This window comes from Phoenix dactylifera, chromosome 2 (assembly GCF_051530095.1).
Source record: "Phoenix dactylifera cultivar Ajwa chromosome 2, Ajwa_hap1_PhDact_Kaust_v1.1, whole genome shotgun sequence".
Lineage (NCBI taxonomy): Eukaryota > Viridiplantae > Streptophyta > Magnoliopsida > Arecales > Arecaceae > Phoenix > Phoenix dactylifera.
In genome coordinates, this window is record NC_143191.1 from 16,192,713 (window position 1) to 16,207,849 (window position 15,137).

Sequence of the window (15,137 nt, forward strand, 5' to 3'; positions counted from 1 at the left end):
TCAATGGCAACCCTACATTATGAATGGAGATCCCAGGAAAAGGTTCAAAGGGTAGGAACAAATTGTTGAGTGATTTGAGAAAGCACTAATATGCTAGTGAATAATCTTCACTTATGCCCTGCCTATGATAAATTAGTGCTGACCTGCAGGGTTAAAAGGAATAGTATTAATCTCTGAATGTCATCATAGCCATTTGTGTAGGATACTTGTTGCAGGTTGTCTTTAGATGATCTGCCTGCATGGTTGTATACGTGGGATGCTTCCAATGAGAATACGTGCAAGGCTGTAACTTGTGAACCTGTAAAGTGTGATCCTTGCTCACATTGTGTGTGTCGTATGTTAAATTTGTATACGTGCCTGAAGTTTAAGACATTAATCACTTTGGACTTGTATGAATTGTGACATATGTACACTTGGTGGATGTTCCTGTCATGAAGACACCTTCATTTGATGCAAAATGTGTGATGCCCCTTTTTAAATTTTGATGAGTGGTTATTATGAGAGGTTTTTGTTGTTTCTTGGGGTTAGACTAGCATGAGAGCGGTTGCACCATTGAGGGGAAACGGAAATCTATCCCAAGGACAGCAACTCAGTAACGTGTCTTAGAATCTCGTCTCGTTTATTTTATTTTTCCTTGTTCTCGTTTTCTTGTGTTTTGCCTTAGGTTTCGAGCAATCTTGGCATCAAGCTTGCATCTTGCTGCTCTTCTTGAGGATGGAGCACTCTTTGGTCAAGGAGGGGACCCTTGCATAAATAACGATTGCTAATGGTTCTCAGGTGATCAAATATAGATGCAATTGGAAGTTCTTTCTGAAACAAAGTATGCACTAGATTGGGAGGTTAAAATTTTTCAAAAGAGAAGTGTAACAGCATAGTGATCAGGCATCATTATAATGTCTTATATGCTCAGAAATACATAAGAGTTGAAAGACTGGATTCTCATTGGAATAATGGTCTTCGTAATGGCATTTTATTCTGTTTTCTCATTCACTAGTTTGGCAAAGAAAAACCATCTTTAAAGCTACAATTCTAGATGAGCAGTCCATTTATCATAAGAATTCATAGGAGAAATATGCTCAATACCTTCTTAGTTGTCAATAAGCTCCCAATAGGTTCACATAAATATATCTATTCCCATTGTGCAGGTGAAAGAACTTGGCATTCATGTCCCCTTCAACTAATCCATGAGTTACTGAAATGCCTCTCATTATTTGCAACATGGTTACTTGTTAGCATTTTATTGTTCACTCAGTTGAAATTATAGAAGGTTCGTATTTACAAGAGTAGTTTTAAGATGCGCTTTGACATTATTGTGTTCCACTTCCTGATGCAACCTGATTTGAATAGAATAATTTTGAACATTAAATTTAGGTGGCTCAAATTCCCACATCTTGTGACACTACATATCATAACGTAGAGTAGCCAAGTTTTCCTGTGTCAAAAGCCTATGAAATTTGATAGTCATATCATTAGAGAGTGAAGGTCTGAGGTTGGAGATATTATGTTTAGATGGATGATCTATTTCAGATAACAAAACAAGCTATTTCAAAGTATTCTGCATGTGTTTAGTAAGTAATCAAAAACAAGTGGTACTCTCTAATTACAGTAGTTGGAAAATTTAAAGAAATCAATCTCCGAGGCAATTCTGTGCCAACCTCTGTATTTGGGTTGAGTTACTATCCCAAACTCCACAGAGCAACCAAAGCTGAAGCAAGTCATTGCAGACACCTGAGAAGGGCAAAATACTTAATTAGTAATCACTAATCAGACTAATCTTTCACAACCAATTCCAAATGCTTCTAGAGAACTTATTCATTATGCTTCTGAAGTGGTTCCTATATTCATTATGCTTCTAGAGCACTAAAAGCGGATGCCCCTCCCTCTTTCCTTCTTTGCTCCACATGCATGGAGGAAGGGATCCTTCCCTTCCTTCCATGCATGGGTCTCCTAATCCAATTAGAAATTACATGGTCCTACTTGATCAATTAAATTCTAATCCAATTAGAACCTAATGTGTCTTCCAAATTGATTTATGCGAATCCTAATCCAATTAGGATCCAAATTGGACTTCATAAATTAAGTTCCTTATCTAATAAGAAGTTCTAATTAATTAGGCCTTTCCATCCTTATCCAATAAGGTTAAGCCTAATTTAATTAGGTCCAATTAAATCAATTAAATTGCAATTCAATTGCAAATCCTTCTTCTTTATTTCACTAACTCTAATTGTCAATCAAATTGACAATCAAGATCAATTGCGATTCTAAATCGCTATCCAACCATCGAAACGATCAAAACCTCTAATGTGTGTGACCCCGTAGGTTCTATTCTGACTGGTAGTGAGATATATTATGATCTCGATCATAATATCATCGAAACTCTTTTCAATGGGTTGAAACGATTTCAACTCTACTCTTAGGGTTCACTGATCACCAAGTGAATGCCTTCAAGTCTCACAATCCACTAGTAACACCTAGCAGTATATAGTGACAACTCAGCAGAATAGAATAGATGAATCTTTAGGTGCAGTTAGCATATGATACAATACCTCTATAATGAATCTCGACATGATGGAGGTTATGATAACTCGTCAAATCCAATCGTCTGCCTTATGTTAAATTTATTTGACTCAAGTTGGAGATTGGAAAACACTTTTTTCAGAACTGTCGTGGCCAAGGTCTTTCGAACTTAGTCTCATAAATCACATAGGCTCACTCCTAATCTATCAAGGTCGATAGATCCTATATAGATGCAACCCTAATCCGACAGCGAACCTACTGCAACCAATCTACACCACAAGGACCCTTAGGGCCTATGTTTATATGCTCGTCAAACTACAGCAACCTCACCGTGATTAGCTGAGGCATCGCAGGTCTAAGTACTAGTCATACAACTGCAACATCAAGTAAGTCACTGACGAGTGGATAGACATCCAAATAACTTCTTGTTTTGGTAATGCTCAGTACCATTGTTCTCTAAAAAGCACTTGCACAATCACCCCAGTATCCCCACACTATGGACTTAAGACTCGTCCATCAAGAAAAGAGATCTGTGCACTAATCTCATCGAATCGATCACCGTTCTTCGTGATGATCCTTCGATTAAGAGTAATTCAGGAATTAGCTATTAATTATACATGCCTTAAATTCTCAACTCTTGAGAATATGTGTTATCATTTATTAATTTCTAGGACGATTCATGGACACATAATAACATGAATGAACAAAATGCCTTATTTTATTAATTAATAAAAGATCAATACAAATTTCATGCCTCCAGAACAATTACAATGCGTCTGCCAAATTAGCTTCTAGGGCATACTCCTAACAATCTTCCACTTGCACTAAAGCTAATCAGATATATATCTAAGCCCCATCTTCTCAAGATGTGCTTCTGTCTTTTGCTGACTCACCTGCTTAGTGAATGGGTCCGCCACGTTATTTATGGAGTCCACTCTCTGCACCTCTATATACTTCTTTTCGAGATAGTCGTGTAACAGGTGATATCGCCGCTCTATGTGTTTGAACTTCGGTGAGACCTGGGCTCCTTAGCTAGTGCTATGGCGCTATTGTTGTCGCAGTAGAGTGTGATGGCATCTGATGACATCCCGCCTAACTCTTCAACAAACTTTTTGTACCAGAATGCTTCCTTTGCAGCTTCAGAGGCGGCAATGTACTCAGCTTCCATGGTAGAATCTGCAATGATCGGTTGTTTGGAACTCTTCCAATGTACCGAACCACCATTGCACAAGAATACATACCTTGATGTAGACTTTCTGTCATCAATGTCAGTCATAAAGTCTGAATCTGTGTATCTTTCTACCTTTAATTCTGATCTTCCTCCAAAGATCAAGAACATATCTTTAGTTCTTCTCAAGTACTTAAGAATGTTCTTCACAGCTGTCCAGTGCTCTTCGCCTGGATTCGACTGATATCTGTTCGTGACACTCACAGCATGTGCTATAACAGGTCGTGTACATAGCATGGCATACATGAGGCTCCCTATAGCCGAAGCATAAGGGATCTTGCTCATGCGTTGAATCTCTTCAGATGTGTTGGGGGACATCTTCTTGGAGAGATGAATCCCATGCCTAAGGGGTAGCAATCCCCTTTTAGAGTTTTCCATACTGAACCTCTTCAGCACTTCTTCTATATACATTTTCTGTGACAGGCCAAGCATCCTTTTAGATCTATCTTTATACATCTTAATTTTCAAAATGTAGGATGCTTCCCTAAGATCTTTCATAGAGAATTTCTTAGACAACCATACCTTGACCGAAGTAAGAATGGGAATATCATTCCCAATTAGGAGGATATCATCCACGTACAATATGAAGAATACAATAGCCCTCCCACTAATCTTCTTATAAAAACACGGTTCCTCTTCGTTCTTGATAAAATCAAACGATTTGATAACATCATTGAAACGAGTGTTCGAACTCCGAGATGCTTGCTTTAATCCATAGATGGATCTTTGCAGTTTGCAGACCTTGTGATCACCATCACTGGAAGTGAAATCTAAAGGCTGCTCCATATAGATATCTTCTTTAAGATATTCATTTAGAAAAGCAGTTTTCACATCCATCTGCCATATCTCATAATCATGATATGCTGTAATGGCGAGCAATGTTCGAATGGACTTCAGCATGGCTACAGGTGAAAAGATTTCCTGATAGTCAATGCCTTCACGCTGACTATAACCTTTCGCCACTAGCTTTGCCTTATAGGTCTCTACCTGGCCATCCGAACTTAATTTTCTCTTGTAGATCCATTTACATCCAATAGGTACTATACCTTCTGGTGGATCTACTAAGGTCCAGACTTGGTTGGTATGCATGGAGTCTATCTCTGACTTCATTGCTTCTAGCCATTTTTCGGAATCGATGTCTAACATCGCCTCATTGTAGGTATTGGGATCCTTAGAATGATCCCTATTTTCCATGAGGAACATTTTTCCTACTTTCTCTATAAGCATACCTAAGTATCTTTCAGGAGGATGGAAAATCCTACTAGATCTACGAGGTGGAGGAGGTTCTACGTGTATTGGCTCAATATGAATAGGTTCTATAGGCACAGTGGCTCGTTGCTCTTTAGAGATTTTCTCTTCGAGCTCAATTTTTCTTCCACTGCTTTTATCAAGGATAAACTGTTTTTCCAGAAAGACAGCATATCAGCTCACAAACACTTTGTGATCCTCTGGAACGTAAAATTTGTATCCTAATGACTTCTTAGGATATCCTATAAAACAAGCACTAACAGTCCTAGCCTCTAACTTGTCTGCCTGTTGTCGCTTGATGTGGGCCGGACATCTCCAAATATTGAGATGACCAAGACTTGGTTTCTTACCATGCCATATCTCATACGGTATGGTAGAAACAGACTTAGAGGAAACTCTATTCAATATATAAATTGTTGAAAGTAGGGCATCTCCCCAAAGGAATAAGGGTAAATCAGTGAAGCTCATCATGGACCTGACTATATCCAATAGGATCCGATTCCTCCTCTTTGACACTCCGTTGAGCTGAGATGTACCAGGAGGGGTCCATTGTGAAACTATACCATTTTCTTTAAGAAAATCACAGAGTTCTCCACTAAGGTATTCACCTCCTCGATCTGATCGAAGAACCTTAATGAGTTTTTCTGTTTGTTTTTCTACTTCATATCTGAACTCTTTAAACTTTTCAAAAGCTTCAGACTTATATCTAATAAGATACACATACTCATACCGAGAGCAATCATCGGTAAATGTTATGAAGTAAGAATAACCTTCCCTAGCTTGCACATCGAATGGGTCGCACACATCCATATGTACTAGGATAAGTATTTCAGTGGACCTCTCCCCATGTCCTACAAAGGATAATTTGGTCATTTTTTCTTGAAGGCAGGATTCACAAATCGGATATGACTCGGAAGTCAATGAGCCTAGTAGCCCATGTTTCTCCAATTTGTTTATTCTGTCTTCTCCTATATGACCAAGCCTGAGGTGCCATAAATACTTTGATTTATCTCATCTCTAGATCTTTTTGATCCTATGGTACTCACTGTTTGCTCAGATATATTCACAGACACATCCAAATATAAGTGATAAAGACTGTCAATCATAAAACCATGTGCAACCATTTTATTTCTCAAATAAACGGAACAATAGTCTTTATTGAAATTGAATTCAAAATCTTTCTGTGCTAGACAAGATACAGAAATCAAGTTTCTGCTAGCAGCAGGTACATAATAACAGTCCCTAAGTATCAAAGTAAATCCAGATAGTAATCGCAGAGGGTAGGTGTTGATAGCAACAGCATCAACTTTTGCTCCATTGTTAACCCGAAAGGTTGCCGCACCTTCCATAAGCCTTCTACTTTTCTGTAGACCCTACATAGTAGTGCACAAGTGAGCACTAGAACCAAAATCTATAATCCAACTGGAAGTAGAAGAAACCGTTAGATTAGTTTCAATAATGAGTATATCTGACATACCTTCAAAAGGCGTCACCCTTCTTGCTCTTTATACTCCTCATATAGATCGGGCAGTTCCTCTTCCAATGGCCGTCTTCGTTGCAATGGAAACACTTTTCCTTGTTCGCGGCCTTTTTCTTTGGAACATCCTTCTTTGGCTTCTTCTCGGTCTTCTGCTTCTTTGCAGACTTTTTCTTCTTCCAGGTAGACTTTCTCTTGGAAGTAGAAGTCAACTCGGCAGCGAGAACTTTGCCCCTTGAACTCTTCAAGGCTCCCTCAGTTGTTACCAACATATTTAATAATTCAAGTTTGGTGCATTCAATCTTGTTCATGTGGTAGTTTACTATAAACTGCCTATATGAAGAAGAAAGGGATTGCAGGATCAAATCAGTTTGCAATTCATTGTGCATGTTCATGTCGAGCTTCTCAAGCTCCTCCAAGTCCTTTATCGTGGTTAGACCATAATCATGGACAGACTGCCCTTTGAGCATCTTGACCTTGAAGAGACTCTTAGACACTTCAAACTGAGCTGTGCGACTTTGTTCACCATACAATTCTTGCAGGTGATTCAATATATCCCTAGCAATCCTCATGTTTTCATGCTGGCATTGTAGTTCATTAGACATGGATGCCAAAATATAGCACCTAACTTTATTGTCATCATCCATCCACCTAGCATACGTCTCACACTGCTCAGCATTCGGACGATTTGGTAACACTTGGGCGTCATGGTCTAGTACATTTTCTCACAACTTAAGACAATTTTCAAGTTGCGGAGCCAATCTTTATAATTGGGTCCGGTCAATCGGTTGTTCTCAAGGATACGGGTCAAGGGATTAGAGGCTGACATTTTTATCTACAGAGTTTTGTATTTGAATTTGAATTTCTATTTGTTTTTAGGACAAAACAAACATCTCCTACTATTTTCTCGAATCTCCTACACTCTTCTAGTAGAGAAACGGAAACCTGCGACTCTAGGTTTCAAGTGGGGTGCTATGGTCCCACCAATTTATATGCCACCTCACCTAATAGTTATTGGTGATACATAAACGATGAGTGTACAACTCTTTGTACAATGCTTCATAAACAAGTTGTAGCCTACTTGGTCTCCAAGTCATAAGGGCCTCACCTAACAGTTATTGGTCATATTCCTTGGTTAAGTTAGACCCACCATAATTCCTGCAGAAGTAAAGTCGTCATTGGGTCCTCACCTAACAGTTATTGGTTCCCAACTCCATCTTTATCCCACAACATCTCATGCTAATAGAGAGGTCCAGCCCCCCGATGCAATTTGCCCACTGTGTCCAGCCGAGACAAATTAACGCCAGAAAGACCTTAGCAACTCTACTACGATAGAAGACCTATAGACTTAATATTAAGTAATCTAGTCTTAGTGATTCCAACTTTGAGCTATTTATAGGAGGTAATCGATCAATTGGCTAGGTAAGCAGGTGGGAGGCTCACCTTACTCAGAGAGTAACATCCTAATTAAGTAACCACCTTTAATGCTTTCTTAGACACCAATTAGATCAATTAATCAAATATTGCTAGCTCAATGTATCGTTCACTTTTGACTGATTGAGGAGGTTTTAGGTCTCGAATAGGGTTTACATTTTATGTAAATATGAAACTGCTTTCATATATTATGCGTTTACATCTTATATAAATGTCATATTGTTTAGGTTTACATCCTTTGTGAATATTAAACCCTTTGCATATGTGTTTACATCTTATGTAAATGACATATTAGTTTAGGTTTACATCTTATGTAAATAACCTAACCTATTTAGGTTTTTATTCACATCTCATGTAAAGATTACTTAACATGTATACATCTCATGCATATATCTATTTCCCTTTTAAGCATAATCCTAAACAAAATTATCCTTTAATGAACATGATTCTATGATTTGATCATATCTTATGCATCTCATGCATATATCAATTTCTTTTTAAGCATAGGCATAAATAGAAATTTATCTTTTATGATCATAAATCTTTGATTTAATCTTATCACATGCATCTTATGTAATTTCAGATCTGAAAATTTTAATTAAATATGCTATCAACTGAAATTCTGATCATGCAAGATATGATTTTAATTATTGCAATCTGATTGTAATTAAAATTAATCATGCAAGATCTAGATTTTTAAACAAAAAATCTGCATGCTGAAATCTAAAATTTCAGCACACAGAAATTTCAGCAAGCATATGAAATTTTCAGATCTTAATTAAATTCTAATCAAACCTATCAATTTTAATCTAAATCCCATAAACGCGGCTCCGATACCACTGTTGGGTTACCCCTGCACGCGTTGCGACGATCGCAGCGGAAAGACACGTGCGGGGTTCATTCATCTCATGAATGTTCTAAGGAATATAGATTTCAAAAATTTTTTAGAGTTCTCTAACTCAGATTTATGAAATCTAAAAGAATGATTAAAATTAAAAGACTAGATTAATTTCAGATATACTATAATTCCTAATTGTATAGAATTTGTAAAGATTTAATTTTTACCTTTGAGCGGGTAGAACTTCACCGCTATCTGATAATCGTAGGATTTTGGTTCGCTCAAAGCCACACAAGCGTCCGGCCTCTATAGGTATCCACACGAGGTATAGATCGCTCCAAGATCTCACCAGGGTGCTAGCTCCCTTGCAGAGATCACGTTTGATGGCTGAATTCCTCTTCTTTTAATCAACTCCTTGATTACTTTGAGAGGAAGAAAAAGGAGGAAGCTCCTTGGAAAATTTCGCTGCCAAGCCTTGAAGGAGGAAGAAGATGAAGAAGACACCTCTTCTTCTTTCTTCGCTCACGCCAGGGACGAGAAAGGGGGAAGGGTGGCCGGCTGCAAGGGGACTCAATGCTCCTATGCTTCACGCCAGGGCCCTTTAAATAGGCATCTCATGCCCATAAAAACAAGGAATAATTTCAAGAATCAATCACTCCTTGATTCATCCCTCCAAAATCAACTACCCCTCTTACTTAATTCTATCACAACCCTTACTTAAAAGTGATTGGAAAGAATCCAAGGGACGTGCTCATGCCTGTGGCAATCCGCGTGAACAAGGAGGAGGGGCATCCTCCCCTCCTCTTGGCGTGCGGACCATGAAAGGAAAGGAGGGGCATCCGCCCCTCCTTTGTGCGTGTGAGGAGGGACGGACGCCCCTCCCTCTTTCCTTCTTTGCTCCACACGCATGGAGGAAGGGATCTTTCCCTTCCTTCTATGCATGGGTCTCCTAATCCAATTAGGAATTATATGGTCCCACTTGATCAATTAAATTCTAATCCAATTAGAACCCAATGTGTCCTCCAAATTTATTTATGCGAATCCTAATCCAATTAAGATCCAAATTGGACTTCATGAATTAAGTTCCTTATCTAATAAGGAGTTGTAATTAATTAGGCCTTTCCATCCTTATCTAATAAGGTTAAGCCTAATTTAATTAGGTCCAATTAAATCAATTAAATTGCAATTCAATTGCAAATCCTTCTTCTTTAATTCACTAACTCTAATTGTCAATCAAATTAACAATAAAGATCAATTGCGATTCTAAATCGCTATCCAACCATCGGAACGATCAAAACTTCTAATGTGTGTGACCCCGTAGGTTCTATTCTGACTGGTAGTGAGATGTATTATGATCTCTATCATAATATTATCGAAACTTCTTTCAATGGGTTGAAACGATTTCAATTCTGCTCTTAGGGTTCACTGATTACCAAGTGAATGCCTTCAAGTCTCACAATCCACTAGTGACACCTTGACACCTAGCAGCATATAGTGACAACTCAACAGAACAGAATGGATGAACCTCTAGGTGCAGTTAGCGTATGATACAGTATCTCTATCATTGATTCCGACATGACGGAGGTTATGGATAACTCGTCAAACCTGATTGTCTGTCTTATGTCAAATTTATTTGACTCAAGTTCGAGATTGGAAAACTCTTTTTCCAGAACTGCTTTGGCCAAGATCTTTCGAACTTTGTCTCATAAATCACAAAGGATCACTACTAATCTATCAAGGTCGATAGATCCTATCTAAATGCAATCCTAATCCGACAACGAACCTACTGTAGCCAATCTACACCATAAGGACCCTTAGGGCCCATGTTTATGTGCTCGTCAAACTACAACAACCTCACCGTGATTAGCTGAGGCATCACAGGTCTAAGTACTAGTCATACAACTGCAGCATCAAGTAAGTCACTGATGAGTGGATAGACATCCAAGTGACTTCTTGCTTTGATCACACTCAGTACCCTTGTTCTCTAACAAGCAGTTGCACAATCATCCCAGTGTTTCCACACTATGGACTTAAGACTCGTCCATCAAGAAAAGAGATCTGTGCACTAATCTTATCGGATCGATCACCGTCCTTCGTGATGATTTATTGATCAGGAGCAATTCAGAAATTAGCTATTAATTACATATGCCTTAAATTCTTAACTCTTGAGAATATGTGTTATTATTTTATTAATTCCTAGAACGATTCATGGACACATAATAACATGAATGAACAAAATGCCTTATTTTATTAATTAATAAAAGATCAAATACAAATTTCATGCCTCCAGAACAATTACAATATGTCTGCCAAATTGGCTTCTAGGGCATGCTCCTAACAGTAACTTGGGTGTACCTTATGAAACATAAATCTGAAATAAGATCTCTCTTACAGTCCTTTATTTGTATGGTCCAGACCTAATTTAATGCCAACGTAAAACAAGTTAGAACTGATAATAGTGTGCAATTTCAGATGTCTGAATTTTATAATTCCAATGGGATTATACACCAAAAGACTTGTGTTTATACTCCACAACAAAATGGAATTGTTGAAAGAAAACATCAACACCTCCTCAATGTTGCTAGAGCTCTTCTTTTTCAAGCATCTCTTCCAATCAAGTTTTGGGGAGATGCTGCCCTCACGGCCACTTATTTGATCAATAGGACACCCACTCCCATTCTCAACAAGAAGTCACCTAATGAAGCTCTTTTTCTTATACTCCTTCTTACACCCATTTAAGAGTTTTTGGGTGTTTATGCATTGTTTCCACTCTCAAGCATAACCGAACCAAGTTTGATCCTCGAGCCAGAAAATACATTTTCTTGGGCATCCAGCAGAGGTTAAAGGCTACAAAGTCTATGACTTAGAAAATCAGTCATATTTCATTTCCAGGGATGTCATCTTCCATGAATCCACATTTTCTTTTCAAAATTCTAACACAAACGTCCCTGCATTTTCTCCACCTTCATCAGATCTGGTTCTACCTCCAGCTTTACCAGATACTCATTTATCAGCCTATCCCACTCAGACAGAAACCACCAACCCTTTACCTCAATCTGTAGCACCTAGTTCTTCCCCTGCATGTGCAGATTCAGCTGTGCCACCTTCAGCATGTGTATACTTAGCCGTGTCACCTTTTGTGTGTCCAGACTCAGTCATGCCAACTGAATCACCCTTTTTTAATGAGTCCCATAACCTTAATGTTTCTATGATCCCTCTGAGGAGGTCTTGAAAGTGCATCCTAGGTTCTTCGGTGTTTAGCATGCTGAATTTTTTTTTTTTTGAAAACCGTGGCTGAACCTGATCGGGTTGCCTACGTACCTCTTCACAAGGAGGATCAAGTCACATGTAGTTCTTTTTAAGTTTCAAAAACGGAGCGGAAAAATGAATCAAACAATTTAATTCATGTATGCTTACAAGATCAAATCTAGAAATCAGCACATTAAGATCACATAGGATTATGCCGGAATCGTTTAAACAATTATGCTAAAATTTTTATGCATGATTAACTATCAGATCTGAAACTTAAGAACTCTATTCCAATTAATCTCCAAATATACATCGAATAGATTCTGGAGATATCTCCGTGAGGAGCTCCAAAAGAGCGTAAAACCTCAGAGAATCGGACTAAACCTTGACACCATAATAAATGATTAATACTAGATTAATACCTTTTATGATGGATGAAAATTGTGGATCTGATCCTTGACTTCGCAGCCACGCACACGAATGGCCTCTACGAGAAGTACACGCGGAGACCTGAAGGATCTTCTTCCGCAACAGTGCTAGCAGCTGCAGAACACTTGAAAGCTGAAATCTGCTCGCCGGGATTCAATCAACTCTTGATCAATCGTCTTGAAGCAGATGGAGATGAGGTTTGTAAGGAAAGTAGAGGACTCAGATCTAATCTTGAATCTTCTAGATATTCATCCTGAAAACCCTATCTAAAATGGAGAAGAAGAGGAGGAGGCGTGAGGAAGAAGGCTGCAATGGATGTGTTGCCGGCACCTATGTTTGACCCCTTTTAATGGCCTCCGAATTTCATTCAAAAAATTCGAAAAACCTTCTTTAGTTGGCGCGTGCAATGGAATAGGAACAACCCAAATCAGATCTCAACCAAATCTGATTTAAATTCAAAATTTAAACACATGCGCAAGAGGGGAGAAATTTGAAATCCATGTGGCAGAATTTTTCTTCCTCTTGTCGCATATATTTCATTTGAAATTCGAATTTAAATGATTCAGAGGTTCACACGCCAGCTTGGAAAGTTATTTGATATATGAAATCATTTAATATATTGCTTAATGTTTGAATTCAAATTCAAACAACAAACAATGTTATCATATGTCAAGCAATGGGTCCATGCGCCATGCAATAATTTTGGTTTATTTAAAATTCATGAAATTCAATTCCATGTCACCACTAATTGCCACATCGTCTGAGCCTAATCCCCTTGGGTTGCACCTAATCAAATTTGGTCAAACCCGGATTAAAACAAAGCAATTTGGTTGAACCCAATTTAATCAGGTCAGACCCTAATTGAGCTCAAATTGAATCCAATTCAATTTTTGGCTCATCCAAACTCAATCAAATTGAATTAATTACTTTGTGTTGCACCTAATCCAATTAGGTCAATCCCCAATTAAGCACAAATTAATTTAAAATTAATTTGATCAGCTTAAATCCTTTTGGTTCTGACCTAATCCAATCAGGTCAAAACCCTGATTGAGCCCAAAGTTGAATCCAATTCAATTTGGCTCATCTTTAGCTTAATTACTCAATCAAATTGAGTTTATTAGTAATTTAATTACTAATTAATCCTTCAATAATTACTTTAATTATTTTAGAAGATAATTTGCCAATCAAATTGACCAAATTATCCCTGAATGATTCTTAATCATTCATCAGCCTTGATCAATTAGGAAACTTCTATATGTGTGTGACTTCATAGGTTTGAACCTAAGCCGGTAGTATAGGAACGACTTCCTACACTAATCGATGTAACCATTTAGCAATGGTACCCGATGTTTGGATAGGTCAAATATATGCGAAGCAAATATTCTGGAACCTTGAACTATGGTTACTGTATAATTCATCCCTTTGACTCCTAATGCCAGGATGACTTAGAGCTTACTGTCAACCCTATAATTAGTACATCCATTATGTGATTAACTTTAGATATTCCGTGACTCCTCACTGGGATTACCCTGGCCAAGGTTTTGTTAAATTAATCACAAGACATTATCTCCTATTTCCAGAAGAGGTCAATTCCATCTTGACTCACAACTGACTACGTAAGTACTTGACTGCACCCAGTGACCTTCCGTCACTGAATTAGAAATTCAGGTAGTCCGGTACGAAAGTACAGTGAGTTGCTTGCTAATCACTATGGTGATCTCAGGTCCAAGGGATACTTATACCCATATCTACTCGGAACATCTCTCCACAGTAGAGTATTTCGGAATTGGTCACGTGAAATGTACTCCTACACTTCACCTGTGTGGCATATCAGTGTCTCCACACTCCTTGGTTAAGAGGACAACCAACGTATATGTCACACAACGACCTAATCTCGATAATGTTGCCGTCCTTGTAACAACATATCATTTGGTCGCGAACAAGTTTAAGGACTCAAAAATAAATCCTCCTTTATCATAACATAAGTCCTAAGGACTTCATCATCTAAGAGTTCATTTGAAGATGAAATGATGAATAATGCCAAATAATACTTTATTAATTTATCAATTTATTTACAAAATTCAATCATCAATATACTGACGATTGACATTTAGAATATAAATCCCAACAACTTCTACTTAGCCTAAAGCCAATCAGCACAGTATCTAATACCCATCTTCGACTTGTGTTCGTTGAACTCTTTGATACCGAGGACTTTGGTAAATGGGTCAGTCAGATTTTTTTTTGTCAATCTTTTGAAGATCAATTTCACCTCGTTCGACGATCTCTCGAACCAGGTGGTAACGACGTAGAATATGCTTGGTTCGCTGATGTGCTTTGGGTTTTCTTGCTTGAGCTATGGCTCCAGTGTTGTCACAAAATACAGGCACTGGACCATCAATGGAGGGTGTCACTCCAAGCTCGGTGATAAACTTCCGCAACCATACAGCTTCCTTGGCGGCATCAGATGCTGCGATGTATTCTACTTCACATGTAGAATCTGCCACTGTATGCTGCTTGGAACTCTTCCAGCAGATGACCCCACTCTTAAGAGTAAAAATATATCCCGACACTGACTTGCTATCATCTTGATCTGACTGTAAACTTGAATCGGTATATCCCTCAAGTTTTAAGTCAGAATCACCATAGACAAGCCACTGGTCTTTAGTATTTCTCAAATACTTAAGGATGGTTTTTACAACCTTCCAGTGGTTGCT

At 38.2% G+C, this 15,137-nt stretch overlaps 1 protein-coding gene and 1 long non-coding RNA gene across 8 annotated transcripts in view; one reads left to right on the plus strand and one right to left on the minus strand.

The window, feature by feature from the left end:
* Window positions 1-15,137, plus strand: part of LOC113461161 (uncharacterized) — a 49,859-nt gene that overhangs the window by 16,528 nt on the left and 18,194 nt on the right. The gene's annotated exons all lie outside the window — the stretch shown is intronic.
* Window positions 441-15,137, minus strand: part of LOC120112175 (cytochrome P450 709B2-like) — a 33,347-nt gene continuing 18,650 nt past the window's right edge. For all 5 annotated transcript variants that reach the window (XM_088715487.2, XM_088715488.2, XM_039130897.3 and 2 more), the window contains one exon: window positions 441-1,728. In XM_088715487.2, coding sequence (XP_088571613.2) covers window positions 1,597-1,728 — 132 coding nt within the window. In that variant the 3' untranslated portion in view covers window positions 441-1,596. The remainder of the gene's footprint in view (window positions 1,729-15,137) is intronic.